The sequence below is a fragment of the Cyprinus carpio genome, chromosome B22 (assembly GCF_018340385.1).
Source record: "Cyprinus carpio isolate SPL01 chromosome B22, ASM1834038v1, whole genome shotgun sequence".
NCBI classification, from domain to species: domain Eukaryota; kingdom Metazoa; phylum Chordata; class Actinopteri; order Cypriniformes; family Cyprinidae; genus Cyprinus; species Cyprinus carpio.
Genome location: NC_056618.1, coordinates 34,767,245 through 34,785,688, shown reverse-complemented (window position 1 = coordinate 34,785,688; position 18,444 = coordinate 34,767,245). Strand labels below are relative to the sequence as shown.

The window sequence follows — 18,444 nt, the reverse complement described above, 5'->3', positions numbered from 1 at the left end:
TGAGATCTCAGGAAAAATCTGCACTGAGGAGTTTAAAACAGAATTGATTGTTGAGAAAAGTGTTCTAGAGCAATGTAAGTTTTTGGCAATACTTTCTGATAAATATTTAGCTTTTGCTGCCTTGGCACCCTTTTGAAATTTGTGCAATGAATCTTTCAGCATTTTGTATGACACTTGAAACCCATCTTCTGGGGTGCAATTAAGTCTAAGATATTGGAGCACCTATTATTAAAAATCTTCAACTGTTCATCAACACTTGAATGTGAAGTGATAGGATCTGAAATAAAAGGTTAATGAACCTCCAGATACATATTTGAAAAATCAGTACAGGATTGAGAATTCAAAATACAAGACCAACATACCTGAGTTGATGTCATGCTAGGTAATGAAGGAAGAAGAGTGGTAAACAACACTGGTATATGATCAGAAAAGGAAACATCACAGCACTCAACATCAGCAACAGATAAGCTGTAGCTCAATATCAAATCTAGTGTGTGACCAAGAGAATGAGTGGGGCATTTTACCCATTGTACAAAGTTCAATGAGGACATAAGATTTAAAAAGTTCTTGGCTAAAGCATTAGCAACACAACAGACATGAATAATAAAATCACCCAGCAGTACAACGTTGTCATATTTGGTCCAAATTTCCCCCAGAAAGCAATTTCTTCAATAAAATTATTAGTTGCCTGTGGTCTGTAAATTGATTAGCACAGGTCTAGAAGAATTTAAGTGAATTAGCTGAGACTCAAAACTAGTAAAATTAGCAGTAGACAGCAGTCTGCATCGTAATTTGTTCTTAAAAATTGTCACCAGTCCTCATCCTCGTCCAGCAAGACAGGGAGTGTTAAAAAATTCAAAGTCAGGAGGGACTAATTCAGAGAAAGGACTTAAGTCACCTGTTTTTATTCATGACTCGGTCACGCAGAAAAAGTCCCAAGTCGTTTGAAACAATGAAATCATTACAGATGAAGGTTTTGTTGACAAGGAAGTGGGCGTTAGCAAGGACCATCCTGAGCTGTGGGAGTTTCTGTTGAACTGAAGAAGAAATATGGATCACGCGTAGATTATGATGATTGGCCTTCCTTCACTGAATCCACGGAGAAGTCCATCACCATGACCAAGTTGGTACATCCGACAAATCAGGTTGAATAAACTCGATAGAATCCAATGATCGCTGTGATATCTGCAGACAGCAGCCAGTGTCAAGCATGTAACGAACACTCCCAGAATGAAAAGGACAGCCCGAAGCCAATGCTAGCTTTAGTCTCATGGCAACACCTGCCCGTTTTCCACACCTTGTTCGTCATAGCCGTGACATTGAAGATTTGCCAGCGCAGATAGCCAGGAGGGCTAAAGAACTTAGGTGGCATGCAAAAATAATAGTTGCTTAGTTTAGAGTGTCACAGGAGATCACCAAGACCTACCCCAAACCTAAACTTGCAATATTAAAAATACAGTAGGTAGCATAATTTGATAGGTAGAATTATTTGTTACAGCACCTGGATCTAAGTGTATCTGTAGACTAGCGTAGGTTTAATTCTAACACTTTAATAGTATTTATAGATCCTAACAGGCTGTGCAACTATAAGGAATGATTACCTCAACATGTACATTGGTATGCAGTATATCCTTATCTCTCACAACACAGATAATACCCCTTCGCGCCACATATATCTCACACCCCGCCTACAATATACTACAAAAAAACGTTTAAAGAATGAAAATAATAAACTATTTTAGTATCACAATTTGGAATAATGAGATTTGTGTGAGTATTTATTAGAGATGCACACAATATTTGACTGACAAATTAATCATTAAATAGTATATATCTATCACTTTCCCTCACTAGCCTGTTCTAATCTGAATAATGTGCGAAACTTTGTATTATGAGCACTACCTGTGTTTATGTGTCTCTTATGATGTATAGCTTGTTGTATTTCTCAATTGTAAGTAGCTTTGGAGGCAACTGCTAAATGAATAAATGTAAATGTAATGAAAATGTCAAGGAAAACTATTTCAAATCTGACATATTTTTACTGAAGAGATGGAGATTAATAGTGTTACACTGTTTCAATAACAAACCTTTAATTATTGACTTTCTTGTTTTTCTCTTTCTCTTTGCAGGCTGTGGGGCTGCAGTATTGGAGAGGAAGGCTGTGCTGCTCTGATTTCAGCTCTGAGATCAAACCCCTCACACCTGACAGAACTGAATCTAAGTCGCAATGAACCAGGAGACTCAGGAGTGAAGCTGCTCTCTGCTCTACTGGAGGATCCACACTGTAAACTGGAGAAATTACTGTGAGTGTTGTTATATTATAAAACAGAAAAACTGTGTGAATATACTTTCAAACCAAAACAATTAATGGGGATAGTTTACCCAAAAATGTTCTGTCGTCACTTTACTTATCTTCAAGTAATTAGTAAACAGTAAGACTTTCTTGTGAGGAACATAAAAGAAGACATTTTGAGAAATAATTTTTATTTTTTTATTTTTTTGTCCACACAAGTGGAAGGCAATGGCACCAAACTACTCAATATTCAAAATGTCTTCATTTGTGTTTTACAGAAGAAAGATGGTCATACAGGTTATGGAAGTAAATTATGACCATATTTTATGTATTCCTTTAAAGGGGTGGTAAACTATTTTTTTTCAAGGCTTGATTGTGTATATAGGATGCAGTGCAACGTGTTGTTTCATTAAAAAAAACAATAACATTATATTTCACACAGTAAAACCTCCAGTGTTAAACTAACACTCCCAGTGTTTATATAATTCTCACTTAGGCCCTCAGCTTTTTCAGTGCAGTTTGGCCGTTCTTCCACATGCTAACGCAGCACCAGGGGCCTGTTTCAGAAAGGAGGTTAAGTGAAAAGTTTGAGTATGTAAACCCTGAAATGAGGGGAAACTCTGGGTTTTCCGTTTCAGAATGGGAGGTAGGTCAATCCTGAGAAAGCAGGGTAAGTCAAGCCCATTTCTAAAAGAGATGTAACTTATACTTGGAGTCAGTTATTGTGGTAACTTACTCTATGCCCTAACCTGGCCTTACGGTCTCCTCCCCCTTTTTAAATTGTAAGCGATGTTTAAATACCTCATTCATTCATTCATTCATGCTGCAAAAATGATTTTCTTACTAAGTATTTCTGTCTTATTTCAAGTACAAATATCTAAAAATAATCACGATGCATTTTCTATATAAGAAAAATAATGTAGCCTAAGATGTTTATTCTTGTTTCCTTGGGGGAAGCAAGTACATTTAAGTACATTTTACTTAAAACAAGTAAAATTATCCAACATGGAGGAAAAAAAATTCATCTAGATTTTTTTTTTTTTTTTTGGAAAACCATTTTCCCCCACTTCCCCCCTTTAAACAACAGACAAAAGTGACAAAAATGGCATGTCCTTTTTTACTGTAGATGAGGAGGCTGTATTAATTTGTAGGGAGTTACATTTTTTGTGCCATATCCACATGCATATTTATTTGGTAGTTTTCTATATTGGGGATGCAGAGCACATTAGTAAGGCGGCTGTCTGCAGAGCGGTAATGAAGGTGTGCCTGACATTCACTTGATAACATTTTGCAGCGACCTCTAGAAGAAACACAATAATTAGAATTTCCAGTGTGGTTGGATGCATTGATGACCACCGAAAACTTAAGAGTTTCCCACCTCAGGGTAAGTCAACTCAGAGTTCAAGTCTTAACTCAAAGTTGGCTGAACCTCCTTATTGAAACAGACATTTTTTAAAACTCCTGCCAGGGTGAAGATTTTCAAAAACTCTAGTTGCAGTGTTATCGTGTAGACAGTGAAACCGGAGATTCTGGCTTGTGACATTGGAAACTGCGCTGTTATCTCTACCTATTGGAAACTTTTTCAGGCTTTTGATTGGGCAACATAGCTTTACAGTTGAGTTATATTTTGCCACTTGTTGGTTTGGCATGCTCTTGACAGCACTTCAAAATGTGGTAGTTCTGTATGCTCTCTCTGGGTTAGCATCATCTAAGGTCCTCTGAGGAGTTGGCATCATCTCTTCTCAGGTGTTCTGGATCCAGACTCGAGCTTGTGTAAATCCTAGTTACCACGGGATGTAAATCCTGTGGCAAAACAGAGAAACAAATAGAGACATAATTAGCGTAGCTGCTGTTCCAGCCAAGTAAAATTAATTAGTTTAACCCAAGCTAAAGAATAATAATGCGCATTCGATCAGATATAACTGCAGTCCAAAATTATGAGATGAATTATTTGAGTGCTTGGCCAAAGAGGTGTGTTTTTCATCTAGATTTAATCAGAGAGAGTGTGTCTGAACCCCGAACATTATCAGGAAGGCTATTCCAGAGTTTGGGAGCCAAATGCAAAAAAGCTCTACCTCCTTTAGTGGACTTTGCTATCCTAGGTACTATCAAAAGTCCAGCGTTTTGTGACCTAAGGGAGCGTGATGGGTTGTAGCGTGGTAGAAGACTAGTTAGGTACGCAGGAGCTAAACCATTAAGGGCCTTATAAGTAAGTAATAATATTTTGTAACTGATACAGAACTTGATATGTAGCCAGTGCAGAGACTGTAAAATTGGGGTAATATGATCATATTTTCTTGACCTGGTAAGGACTCTAGCCGCTGCATTTTGGACTACCTGTAGCTTGTTTATTGAGGATGCAGGACAACCACCTAGCAGTGCATTACAATAGTCCAGTCTAGAGGTCATGAATGCATGAACTAGCTTTTCTGCATCAGAAACAGGTAACATGTTTTGTAGCTTGGCAATGTTTCTAAGATGAAAGAATGCTGTTTTTGTAACATGTAACAATGAGCTGCATAATGAGCCTTTCAGCCAGGTGTGAGACTGAGAGGGAAGAGTTACAAGAAAGAATGTGAGGACAAAATAAATGTATATATTTTTATGTTTGTAGTTTATTTAGAATATATTTAATTATCCCACAAAATAACTTGAGTTTCACTTGCGAGTGCAGTTAAACAGTTTATTAGGAACTATCAAAGCTGACTTTCAAAGCTAAATTTTTAGCATCGTTACTCCAGTCACACAATCCTTCAGAAATCATTCTAATATTCTGATTTGCTACTCAAAAATACATTTATTATTATTATTATTATTATTATTATTATTATTATTGTTATTATTATTAATTTTGAAAATAGTTTTTTTTTTGATTAATTGAAAGAACAGCATAGTTTCTAACATGATTATTGTATTTATCATCACTTCTGTGCTAAATAATTATAATATATATATATATATATATATATATGTATATATATATATATATGTATATATATATATATATGTATATATATATATATATATATGTATATATATATATATATATATATATGTATATATATATATATATATGTATATATATATGTATATATATATATATATATATATATATATATATATATATATACATACTGACTCCCAGCTTTTAAATGGTATAGTGTGTATTGTTACACTTGGAGTAAGACTGGAGTAATGATGCTGAAAATGTAGCTTTGATCACAGGAATAAATTAAATTTAAAAATATATTCAAATAGAAAGCAGTTATCACAGTAAAGTTTTGTCTAATCATTCTTACTGACATTAAGCTAGCAAGATTATAACTCATATTACTTTTATATCGTATTGCTGTCTATACGTTATAGAACATAAAAAATAAAACATCCTGGCATCATGAAACATTGATAAACTTCATGATATTTCACCTAATTATACATTTGGTCAGGAATTATAGTTAGGAAAAAGTCTAACTGGTAAAATGTGTACAAGTTATATGAAAACTAATACAAGTAGATTAATAATAAAAAAGACTTTCTCATGTTTATCTCTGCTGGGTCAAGCCACTTCATTCTTCTTTCTTAGGTAATCCAAAGTTTATTCCTCTCAGCGGTCTTATTGAGGTGAATTATGTCTTATTCCTCTCAGCCCGAAGCAAACAGTAACATTTAAAAAATGTGAAGTACAGTCTCGCTGCTTTGTTTGCTGTGAAGTGGGCGTTTACCCACCGCGAGCTTCACGTGGATGATTATAATATCATTAGCGCGCTCGTCGCATTAGATATAATGAAGGGAGACATGAAAGACTGGACATCGCGTTGTTTTCATGTGGATTACTTTATCACAGAATATTTGTTTTTGATAATACTTATTCAGTTTAAAAGTAGACATGTCAAGCTTTTTTATAGATCTGTCTCTCATGTCTCTGTGTTGAGTATTTGCTGAGTTACAGTTCATTTTAATGACGCGTTTCTAAATGAAGATCACACAGAACCAAGGCTGCAGACAGCGCACTCTGTTCTCTTTATTTTATAAATGCACAAAGTTTTATTGTTATTTTGCGTGTATACTAATAAAAGTAGACCCTTTACAGATTTGTTTGATGTATTACTTTTATCTGTACGATCAAAACTGAAAGCATAATTTAAGTTCCTTTCAAGTCTTATCAGGAGAATTTGCCACAAAACATGTATCCGTGTTAATCGACTCCAGAGGGTTAATGTTGGAATAATGAGTGGATTAAGCATTTCAATCTGCAAGAGAGGAATAACATAGATGGAACTTTCTGGGCGACGAGGAATGTGTGCATTACAGTCAAGTACAAGGGAGAAGGCTTCTTACATTGGGTAAGAAAAAAAAGTTTGAGATTTATAAATAGCAATTTGCTGTGCAATATGTGCCAATCGGGTCCAGTCAAGTCTGTGTCTTCCCGCCCGTGTTCGGGTCCATCTTTTTTTCAAAATAATAGCCGGGTCTGGGTCAGTTCAGTGTAGCACATATATGGGTCTCAGATATTCAGGGTACGAATTTTTGGAAATGAAGCTTAAACACAATCTTAAAGGGGACATATGGCATTGCTAAAAAGAACATTATTTTGTGTACTTGGTGTAGTGCAATGTGTTTATGCGGTTTAAGGTTAAAAACACATTATTTTTCATATAAATGTACATTACTGTTGCTCCTCTAGGCCCCGCCTTTCTAAAACATGTAAATTTTTACAAAGCTCATCATTCTGAAAAGTGAGGTGTGCTCTGATTGGCCAGCTATCCAGTGCATTGTAATTGCGTTGCTCAAAGCTTGCGTTTGAATCATCAGTGGCAAATTCTTTAAATATGTAAACATACTTTCAGGCTATGAATCAGAAGAGCCAGACTGTCCTTGCAAAGTTGGAACTGCCCCACTTAGAAACAGCCTTTGTGCACAGCCTTTCCACGATCAGGAAACAGTTCACCATAAAATGCAGTGCAAACATCTGATTATTTGGTTTGAACTGTTCTGGAACAGTGTTGTAAATACAACTTAACCACTGATTTCTAGTTGTGTCCTCTTTTGGAAGGCCAAACAAAGTAGTTTCGCATTCACAACAAAATACACACTTTATCCACAACATGACAGCGGTGCTGGCGGCAGCAACAATACTATGGCGAGAATCAAAGTTACGCCTTCTTTCTTTGCGTGAACATTTGGGCGATGTTATGCAAATCTTCCCACATCGTAACGTAGACATGTGGGGGAGTGTTAGAATGAGCCGTTTTAGTTGGGTGTAGTATATCTCTTTGGGTTTGAGACTTTAGTCTTTTCAACTTTACAGATCTTCTTTATTCACCAAGAGCTTGTAACACTCCAAAGAGAAAGGAAAAATTGAAATCGCATCATATGACCCCTTTAAAGATCATTCATGTTCTTCACTTTCTGCAGGCTGTGGGGCTGCAGTATTGAAGAGGAAGGCTGTGCTGCTTTGATTTCAGCTCTGAGATCAAACCCCCTACACCTGACAGAACTGAATCTGAACTTTAATAAACCAGGAAACTCAGGAGGGAAGCAACTCGCTGTTTTACTGGAGGATCCACACTGTAAACTGGAGAAACTACAGTGAGTCTCTTCATATCTCAGTAAATAAAAGGTTTTAAGTAAAAGATAAATTACTTTCTTTAGCAGTGGTTTTGTTTGTTGTCCTCTCACTCTCAGTTTTAACCCTTAATCAGCCTAATAATAATGCATATGTTTATAAGCAACTGAAAAAAAAAATCACAATAGTCAGGGCATATCAAAACTTCTCCAGGCCCCCAAAACACCCTTAGACCCCAGAGGGTTAACCATGTCTCACAGAAAACCAGAATGCAGCTGTTTCGAATGTCCCGATGGAATGTGATTCTCGCGTTAAGTTTGTCAAGTTGTAATGGTCAGTCCAGCGGGCTGGGTTACTAAAATTGAAATGGGATCTGACTTTTCTGTGTGAGAGTTAAAACGTGTTAAAATAATGACATAAACTAGAAATACGGTTAATAAGATTGGTGTATTTACTGGTTCACATTAAAAGACTTTAAAACAATACTGTAAAACCAGATGAACTCAGTCTGTTAAAAGAATACAGTTATTTTGTCCAAATCCTAAAAACAGTCCAAGAATCCCAGTGTGTTGTTGAGTCCCAATGTGAGTGTCTGCCTATACAATCCAAATTGCTGGAAGTAATCCCGAAAGGTAAGTCCAATGAAAAAGAAACTCCACAGTCCAGGTGTGAGTGGAAGCTGTGAATGGCCTCCTTGTTTGTTTGCCATGCTGCTCTTCTTATAGTGCTCCTGCTTCTTGTCAGGTGACTGATCACCTGACAGGCCAACCATACAGTTCTTAAAGACACACACACACTAAAATGGTTAAGAGGCATAAAATGGACTTAAGAACATGTAAACCAATTAAAACTCTATAATAAATAAAATCACTGTAATAAATAGAGCGGTTAAAATATGTCCCTTGTGTGACAGTGTCACATAGTTTGTTATCCAGAGATTGAATGTTGGCTAAAAAGGTCGTAGGGAGAGGAGAATTAAAACTTATTTTCCGCGATCTGCATAGAATTCCAGCACGTTTGCCTTGCCTCCTTTTCCGACGGCGTCTTAGGATGCAGGCCAGCAGCAATGGGAGCGCGTAAATGCTGCAGCTAGAGTTCCGAGGTGGCATTGTTTCCGAACCGAAGTTTAAGTTAGATTGGATGTCCAGCAGTGTTTGTCCATCATACTGGATGACAGTCTGTACTGTCTGAGCAGAAGCATGTATAAGAAGTAACACTAATAATACATAATAACACAAGAAATAGCAAAGTTTCCTCAGAGCACTAGTCAGCAACACCATCGCAGCAGCATGCCGGAAGTAGTATATAGTGTATATTATATATAGTATATAATAGTATGTACTATATAGTAGTACAGGTGCATCTCAATAAATTAAAATGTTGCGGAAAAGTCATTTCAGTAATTCAACTCAAATTGTAAAAACTTTTGTATTAAATAAATTCAATGCACACAGACTGTAGTTGTTTAAGTCTTTGGTTCTGTTAATTGTGATGATTTTGGCTCACATTTAACAAAAGCCCACCAATTTGGTCAACAAATTAGAATACTTCAGAAGAAGAGTAAAATGATAGTTTTAATAGTTTTGTCTAATAGTGTTTAGTTAAATAGTTTTGTCCCATATTCATCTTTTAATCATATTTGCAAATGTCTTGACTCCACAACAGAGAAAGCAATTTTGTCTTTACTGTTTCAATACTTATGGAGGGCACTATATGTCTCTCATGTCTCTTTGTTGAGTATTTGCTGAGTTACAGTTCATTTTAATGACGCGTTTCTAAATGAAGATCACGCAGACCAAGACAGCATACAGCGCATCCTGTTTGTTTTCTTTATTTTGTAAATGGACAAAGTTGTGTTGTTGCTATGCGTGTATACAAATAAAAGTAGACCCTTTACAAATTTTATGTATTGCTCTTATCTGTACAATCAAAACTGAAAGTATAATTTAAGTTCTTTTTGGGGTTATCAAGAAAAGAAAAGAAAACGCGTATCCACATTTGTCGACCCCAGAGGGTTAAGTTGTATTTACAACACTGCTCCAGAACAGTCAAGCCAAATATTCAGATGTGTGCAGTGCATTTTATGGAGGACTGTTTCCTGATCCTGGAAGAGTATACTACCATGCCGGCTGTTCTGACTCACAAACTGTAAGTTTGTTGTAATTGAAAAGCTTTGCCACTGATGATTCAAACACGAGTTTTGAGCAGTGTAGAGAGTAGTGGTTGTTGTTTGTCGTTTCTCCGATCACAAATGCAGACATGATTTCATGTTTACGCAGCGCTATGCAACGTGTAAAAAGACAGTATAAGTCATTATAATCAGTAATTATGTCCCCACTGGATAAAAAAAAAATGCCTCATTTGTAATGGGCTTTATTGGTTTTGTCTTGTCGCGCCGGTGTTCTGACGATTTGTGCTACTCTGTCAGATTTTACTACCTCCCATTAAAACAGATAGTAGCATAACTCGGAAGCAAAATCCTTTATTAACATGTACACCTACCCTCAATTCCAGTCCTCGCTCTCCCCAGCTCTGCATATTTTGCACGTCTTTCTTTGTTAAAACACCTGATTCAGATAATCAGCTAGTTAGAAGTGAGCTCCGTGCATGAACTGTGTTCCCATTGATGGGAAATCTGTTGAAATTTACCTCACTTCAGAACATTCTTTCATGGATTTGCACTGTGAAACGTCTTCACATACGGACAAGTGTGACATCATATACCTCTGTAAATAAATACAATTTAAATTTGTCTCACAAAATCCAATGAACTTTAAAATAAACATACACTTCAAACTCAAACCATAACAGAATAACCAAATATCCTGTGATGTCCACTTCACAGGGCACTTACGTTTGAATAGAACAAACATCTGAAGCCATAAGAGAAACATACAAAATATGCAGAGCAGGGGGGTGCGAGGACTAGAATTGAGAACCGCTGACCTACCCCAACCCTAAACCTATCCTTACAGTAGGATAAATACAGTGTTGGTAGCATAATCTGATAGGTAGCATTATTTGTTAGAACACCGGGAGTCGCCATCACAGTATGTTAAGGGGTGTAACATTTCCACGTCACACGCTTGAGGTATTCGGCCAATCACAATGCACTGGATAGCTGGCCAATCAGAGCACACCTCGCTTTTCAGACCGATGAGCTTTGTAAAAATCCACACGTTTCAGAAAGGTGGGGCATAGAGGAGAAACAATGATGTACAGTATGTGGAAAATAATGTGTTTTTTCAACCTTAAACTGCATAAACACATTTCATTACACCAAATACACAAAATAATGTTGTTGTTTTTTTGGATGCGTGTCTCTAATTCTCTAAATCTTCTATGTCAGTCTAACTATTTCCCTGCAATTATCACATGTGAATCCCTTGTCGCTGACAGAGAGAGCTAAACTATACATGTGGCAAGCGGCGCAAACAATAATAGCAGGAGAAGAAGCCATTACTCACCTTGATTGATGAATGATTTTGACTTATCACTGTTGTTTGATGCACTCGTGAAAAAGCCGAGCAAGACAGAAAAGGAAAAAAAAACAGCAATAGATGTGAATGGAAATGCGAATAACAAGCTAACCGGCTAACGAGCTACACTCAGAGTTTTAGAATAAAAGTAAACGATCACATTAATTAGATTAGTTTGATATATATAATATCAGAAAGATGGTGGGGATTATGTTCTATTTTATCACTTTAAACAACAGAGAGTGATAGTAAGATAGAGATTAAACAGAAAAGCGAAGCTACAAGGAGTTACATTCACAAAACCCTCAGCAGCACGGCAGACAGAAAATGGAAGGAGACTGAGATCCAGCAGTGTTTTAGTCATATCACTTTAAGGATTTAAAAAAAATCTTTGTCATTAAGACAAACATCAAGACTCAGGTTATGAATCTCAGCAATGGGGATATGCCTGATCATCATTCAAAACTAAACCATGGCTCCCAGAATGCATTTCGGCATGAAGCATGTCACCAGGACAACTAGAGCCCCAGAGGCAGATCCCCTGTAAAGACCTTGTCTCAGACGACCACCGGGACAAGACCACAGGAAACAGATGATTCTTCTGCACAATCTGACTTTGCTGCAGCCTGGAATTGAACTGCTGGTTTCGTCTGGCGAGAGGAGAACTGGCCCCCCGACTGAGCCTGGTTTCTCCCAAGGTTTTTTTCTCCATTCTGTCACCGATGGAGTTTTGGTTCCTTGCCGCTGTCGCCTCTGGCTTGCTTAGTTGGGGACACTTCATTTACAGTGATATCGTTGACTTGATTGCAAATTATTGCACAGATACGATTTAAACTGAACTGAGCTGCATGATGACATCACTGAATTCAATGATGAACTGCCTTTAACTGTCATTTTGCATTATTGACACACTGTTTTCCTAATTAATGTTGTTCAGTTGCTTTGACACAATCTTTTTTGTTTAAAGCACTATATAAATAAAGGTGACTTGACTTGACTTGACCATTGTTGAGATTCATAGACTAATTATTGATGTTTGTTTGTGCTTAAGCATACATTGGTTCAAAATTATTCATGAACAATGTGTTTTTAAAATTACACATAGAAATAAAAAAAATCAGATTAAAGCACTGCTGCATCTCATGTTGTTGAAATGCGTTACTACAGACTCTAAAATGAAATTAATAGCATAGTTTAGACTCTGGATGAAATCAGCTGATCAGGTCATAACATGATGATTAACATCAACAAGTAGCCAACATCATCTGATAACATGTTCTCTTGTTGTTTTATGCCATAAACACAGTTACAGCAGCCAAATAAAAACTAACATTTTACTTTTCACAACAATGGTGACTTCAAACCAAACTATTATTTTTTTATTATACCATCAACATCTAAATCTCTGTTTATCTCATTAAGCGCCTTTGTGAATGAATGACAAAAATAAAGCCAATCTGGTCAATATTTGAAGCTGGTAAAGAGGTGTTTTGGAGCTATTTATAGGGGTCATATAACGTTGCTAAAAAGAACAATGTTTTGTTTATTTGGTGTAATGCAATGTGTTTATGCGGTTTAAGGTTTAAAAAACATTATTTTCCTCGTAATGTACATTATTGTTGCTCCTCTATGCCCCGCCTTTCTGAAATGCATTGATTTTTACAAAGCTCATCGTTCTAAAAAAGCAAGGTATACACTGATTGGTCAGCTATCCCGTGTGTTGTGATTGGCCGAATGCCTCAAGCGTGTGATGGGAATGTTATGCCACTTAACATACTGTGATGCAGAGTCCCAGTGCGACCAGACAAAACCAACAAAACCCCTTACAAACAAGACATTTGTAGCATCCAGAGGGCACATAATTACTGATTATTATGACTTATACTGTTTCTTTATGCATTGCATTTGCGTATCACGCTGCGTAAACATAAAACCATGTCTGCATTTGTGATCAGAGAAACGACAAACAACAAGCACTACTCTACACTGCTCAAAACACTTGTTTGAATCATCAGTGGCAAATTATTTAAATATGTAAACATACTTACAGACTGTGAGTCAGAAGCACCAGACTGTCCTTGCAAAGTTGGAATTGCCCCACTTAGAAACAGCCTTTGTGCACAGCCTTCCCAGGATCAAGAAACAGTTCTCCATAAAATGCACTGCAAACATCTGAATATTTGGGTTGAACTGTTTTGGAACAGTGTTGTAAATACAACTTAACCACTGATTTCTGGTTGTGTCCTCTTTTGCGTTGCATTGGCCTACAACAAGAATCAAAGTTAGCATCAAGAGCTTGTAACACTCCAAAGAGAAAGAAAAATTGAAATCCCATCATATGACCCCTTTAATGGTGATAGGGACTGACATCAAACAAAGGCTGTGTTTTCACTTTTAACCAAAATTTCACATCCACATCCACACAGTCCACATATAGTGCAACAGGAATCTTCCCACTAAAATGTTTATTAAAATGTTTATTAAAATGTATTAAAATAAGGTTAAAGGGTTAGTTCACCCAAAAATCTAAATTAGCCCATAAATTACACACCTTGAAGTCATCCTAGGTGTATATGACTTTCTTTTTTCATACGAATCCATCTCCATCGGTCCATGAGAAGTTTAATAGAAAGCACATACACGTCTCACACGGCTCCAAGGAATGAACAAAGGCCTTCTGTAGCACATCATCATTCCCCCGAAACTGCTTTGTTTACAACTGTGAGTGCAAGCTAGATTAAAGTGATTAATGCATTTTGAATATGGATATTTTTTCTTACAAAAACACATCGATTCACTACAGGAGGCCTTTGTTCACCCCCCGGAGCCGTGTGAGACACTTTTTTTTAATGGATGAGCTTTTTATTAAACTTCTCATGGACCGATGGAGTGCAACACCCGCTGAGTTGCATCCAACATCTTGAAATATCAAAGACAATTTTTAAAATAACTCCAACTGAATTCATCTGAAAGAAGAAAGTCATATACACCTAGGATTACTTTAGGGTGAGTAATTTATGGCTTACTTTTCATTTTTGGCTGAACTAAAATAATGTTACCAATAAACATTTTTTGTGTTTTTAGAGAATGTTATCCTACCTGTTAGCAGAAAATTCTGGGAACAAAAATAAAACATGGCACTGAAAACATTCCCAGAACATTAAAAAATTCTAGATGGAAAACAAGTTCAGTCTCACAATTAAGGAATCATGTTGTGCTGGCAAGGTAAAATGTCTATAGCACCAATCCTGCTGTATAGAAAAATGTAGTGCTCATACAATCACACACAAACAGACTCTCAGCCTAAAGTTTAAACACAGAGATCATTCATGTTCTTCACTCTATGCAGGCTGTGGGGCTGCAGTATTGGAGATGAAGGCTGTGCCGCTCTGATTTCGGCTCTGAGATCAAACCCCTCACACCTGACAGAACTGAATCTGAGCAATAATAAGCCCGGAGAATCAGGAGTGAAGCTGCTATCTGCTCTACTGGAGGATCCACACTGTAAACCGGAGAAACTATAGTAAGTTTTTGAGTTAATGCTTTTACTTATTACTTATCTTTACTTATACTTGTTAACTTATCTTATATTAAAGCAGATCTTAGTGTATATTATCTTTCTCTATATTATACAGTATTTGACAGTGGAAACTCCACAAGCTCCAAACAAGTGAATTAAAACAACACGTCCTGAACAAGATTGTCACCTGGATAAATGCAGATACTGATCCAGCAGTTTAAAAGAACAGAACAGTATTAACATATTCTAGTTGTATTCCAAACACTAGGTACTTGGAGTAATCTGGCTAATAATAAAGTTTTTTTTTTTTTTTTTTTTTTTTTAATTTTTATGTTAATACTGTAGACTGAGCCATTAATATAGTCCCTCCAAATGTAATGCCAGCTGTTTGTCCATTACAGGCTTTAATTCATTCATTAAAACAAATCAAAACAATAAGTCAATAAGATAACTATAATAATCCTCAGTGAGAGTAATCCTCACTGAGAGAAACACCAGTATGTAAATGAGTAATTTTCAAAGCTGAAAAAGAGAGTGAGATACCTACATACTGTAGTTTCTAAACTAGACACAATATACATAAGACAACAATCCAAAATTCAAGTTCAAACTTGCAGGAATAACACCTGCAGGAGAATATTTTTATTCCAGTTTATTCTCCCTCGTCTTCCTTTTGATTGTATTATTAAACACATTCATATGTAGTTTTAATTTAATTTTGTATTATTAATGTTTAATGTTTAGCACATTTCCATGTTCTGAAGCTGTAAATGTTTTGGCAAATCATTTGTATTATGTTATTCATGCCAATAAAACAACTTAACAACAACTGTGTTTGTATGAGTGACAGTGCTCCCAAATATATTGTTTATGTGCAGCAGCATTTACAGCAAACACACTCACTCTACAGTAGACACTCTGAGACACTGAAAACACTGGATTTTGAGCTGCTTGTGTCTAAATTAATGCAGTGCCACTATTCACACACAAACCACTTTTTGACAACTCAAAGGTTGTGAATCTCATTTAATTGCCAATGACTTATGGTACTTTGGATTCAGTGATTTTTGCCCAAATCAAGTTTCCATCCCCACACAGTTAGGGGCCGATCATACAGAATTATGTTTTGCAATTGCAACGTGCTGATTTCCTTCGTTCTTCTGTGTAAATAAGAAACCAGGGGCCCGTTCTTCATACATCGCTTATTACATCAGAGATGAAATGTCACATCCAAGATGATATCATCGTGCTAACAAGGATCTGGCTAATCCGTTCTTCAAATGCACGTTAGATGATTAGTATGGCTGGATTGAGTTATCTGAGATAATTGTGCATTATTGGATTGGATTTAAAGGGGCTATGTATCGATACGCGAAACCACAATCAGCAATGCAGCAATTGGCTGGTGGCAAGACAGCAACATAATGACATCATATAATAAAAAAATTAAAAAAAAACACCTGACGAAAAACTAGACACATTTCTGGACTTTTATAAGGAAACAGCCAAGCAAACAGAAATACAGGTGCTGGTCATATAATTAGAATATCAACAAAAAGTTGATTTATTTCACTAATTCAATTCAAAAAGTGAAACTTGTATATTATATTCATTCATTACACACAGACTGATATATTTTAAATGTTTATTTCTTTTAATTTTGATGATTATAATCCAAAACTAAGGAAAATACCAAATTCAGTATCTCAGAAAATTAGAATATTACTTAAGACCAATACAAAGAAAGAATTTTTAGAAATCTTGGCCAACTGAAAAGTATGAACACGAAAAGTATGAGCATGTACAGCACTCAATACTTAGTTGGGGCTCCTTTTGCCTGAATTACTGCAGCAATGCAGCGTGGCATGGAGTCGATCAGTCTGTGGCACTGCTCAGGTGTTATGAGAGCTCAGGTTGCTCTGATAGTGGCCTTCAGCTCTTCTGCATTCTTGGGTCTGGAATATCGCATCTTCCTCTTCACAATACACCATAGATTTTCTGTGGGGTTAAGGTCAGGCGAGTTTGCTGGCCAATTAAGAACAGGGATACCATGGTCCTTAAACCAGGTACTGGTAGCTTTGGCACTGTGTGCAGGTGCCAAGTCCTGTTGGAAAATGAAATCTGCATCTCCATAAAGTTGGTCAGCAGCAGGAAGCATGAAGAGCTCTAAAACTTCCTGGTATACGGCTGCATTGACCTTGGACCTCAGAAAACACAGTGGACCAACACCACCAGATGACATGGCACCCCAAACCATCACTGACTGTGGACACTTTACACTGGACCTCAAGCAACGTGGATTGTGTGCCTCTCATCTCTTCCTCCATACTCTGGGACCCTGATTTCCAAAGGAAATCCAAAATTTACTTTCATCAGAGCACATAACTTTGGACCACTCAGCAGCAGTCCAGTCCTTTTTGTCTTTAGCCCAGGTGAGACGCTTCTGACGCTGTCTGTTGTTCAAGAGTGTCTTGACACAAGGAATGCGACAGCTGAAACCCATGTCTTGCATATGTCTGTGCGTAGTGGTTCTTGAAGCACTGACTCCAGCTGCAGTCCACTCTTTGTGAATCTCCCCCATGGGTTTTGTTTCACAATCCTCTCCAGGGTGCGGTTATCCCTATTACTTGTACACTTTTTTCCTACCGCATCTTTTACTTCCCTTCGCCTCTCTATTAATGTGCTTGGAAACAGAGCTCTGTGAACAGCCAGCCTCTTTTGTAATGACCTTTTGTGTCTTGCCCTCCTTGTGCAAGGTGTCAATGGTTGTCTTTTGGACAACTGTCAAGTCAGCAGTCTTCCCCATGATTGTGTAGCCTACAGAACTAGACTGAGAGTCCATTTAAAGGCCTTTGCAGGTTTTGAGTTAATTAGCTGATTAGAGTGTGGCACCAAGTGTCTTCAATATTGAACCTTTTCACAATATTCTAATTTTCTGAGATACTGAATTTGGTATTTTCCTTAGTTGTCAGTTATAATCATCAAAATTAAAAGAAATAAACATTTGAAATATATCAGTCTGTGTGTAATATACAAGTTTCACTTTTTGAATGGAATTAGTGAAATAAACTTTTTGATGATATTCTAATTATATGACCAGCACCTATACATAAATGTCATAATAGATAAATGAAATGTGCACCGTTTTTATTTTCTTTACATTTTTTAGATGATTCCCAATTATTTATATTCAAGATTTCTAATAGGCCTATTTTTACAGGCTTTACATTTTTATTTTCAATGTAGTAATTAGCAATTAATTAAATTTTATATTTGAACAGATTTGTTACGTGGCAGCATTAATTTAAATTCCTTAAGGGTCAAGATCATGTTATCAGCATCTACTGCACGCTATCAAGCCACTCCCATAATAGCTGTCATCACTCAAATTAATACATGACTCTACATTATCTGTATAGCATGTGTGTAAGACTCTTAGCACAATTATGAAGTAATAATTTTATGATGAATAAATCTTTCAGTAAGTAAAACTGTGTGTGTCTATAGCATCAAAGAGAACATTATTATATTATCTTTAAATTAATTTTTAAATTATTATTATTTTAAATTATTGTCCCTGGATTAG

At 36.5% G+C, this 18,444-nt stretch overlaps 1 protein-coding gene across 6 annotated transcripts in view; it reads left to right on the top strand.

Annotated features, from left to right (window-relative positions):
- Window positions 1-15,687, top strand: part of LOC109070717 (NACHT, LRR and PYD domains-containing protein 12-like) — a 70,799-nt gene extending 55,112 nt beyond the window's left edge. For 5 of the 6 annotated variants that reach the window (XM_042748846.1, XM_042748844.1, XM_042748841.1 and 2 more), the window contains 4 exons: window positions 2,130-2,303; window positions 7,709-7,882; window positions 14,688-14,861; window positions 14,974-15,687. In XM_042748846.1, coding sequence (XP_042604780.1) covers window positions 2,130-2,303; window positions 7,709-7,882; window positions 14,688-14,861; window positions 14,974-14,980 — 529 coding nt within the window. In that variant the 3' untranslated portion in view covers window positions 14,981-15,687. The remainder of the gene's footprint in view (window positions 1-2,129; window positions 2,304-7,708; window positions 7,883-14,687; window positions 14,862-14,973) is intronic. The other variant, XM_042748845.1, reaches the window with a different exon arrangement.
- Window positions 15,688-18,444: the final 2,757 nt, after the last annotated feature.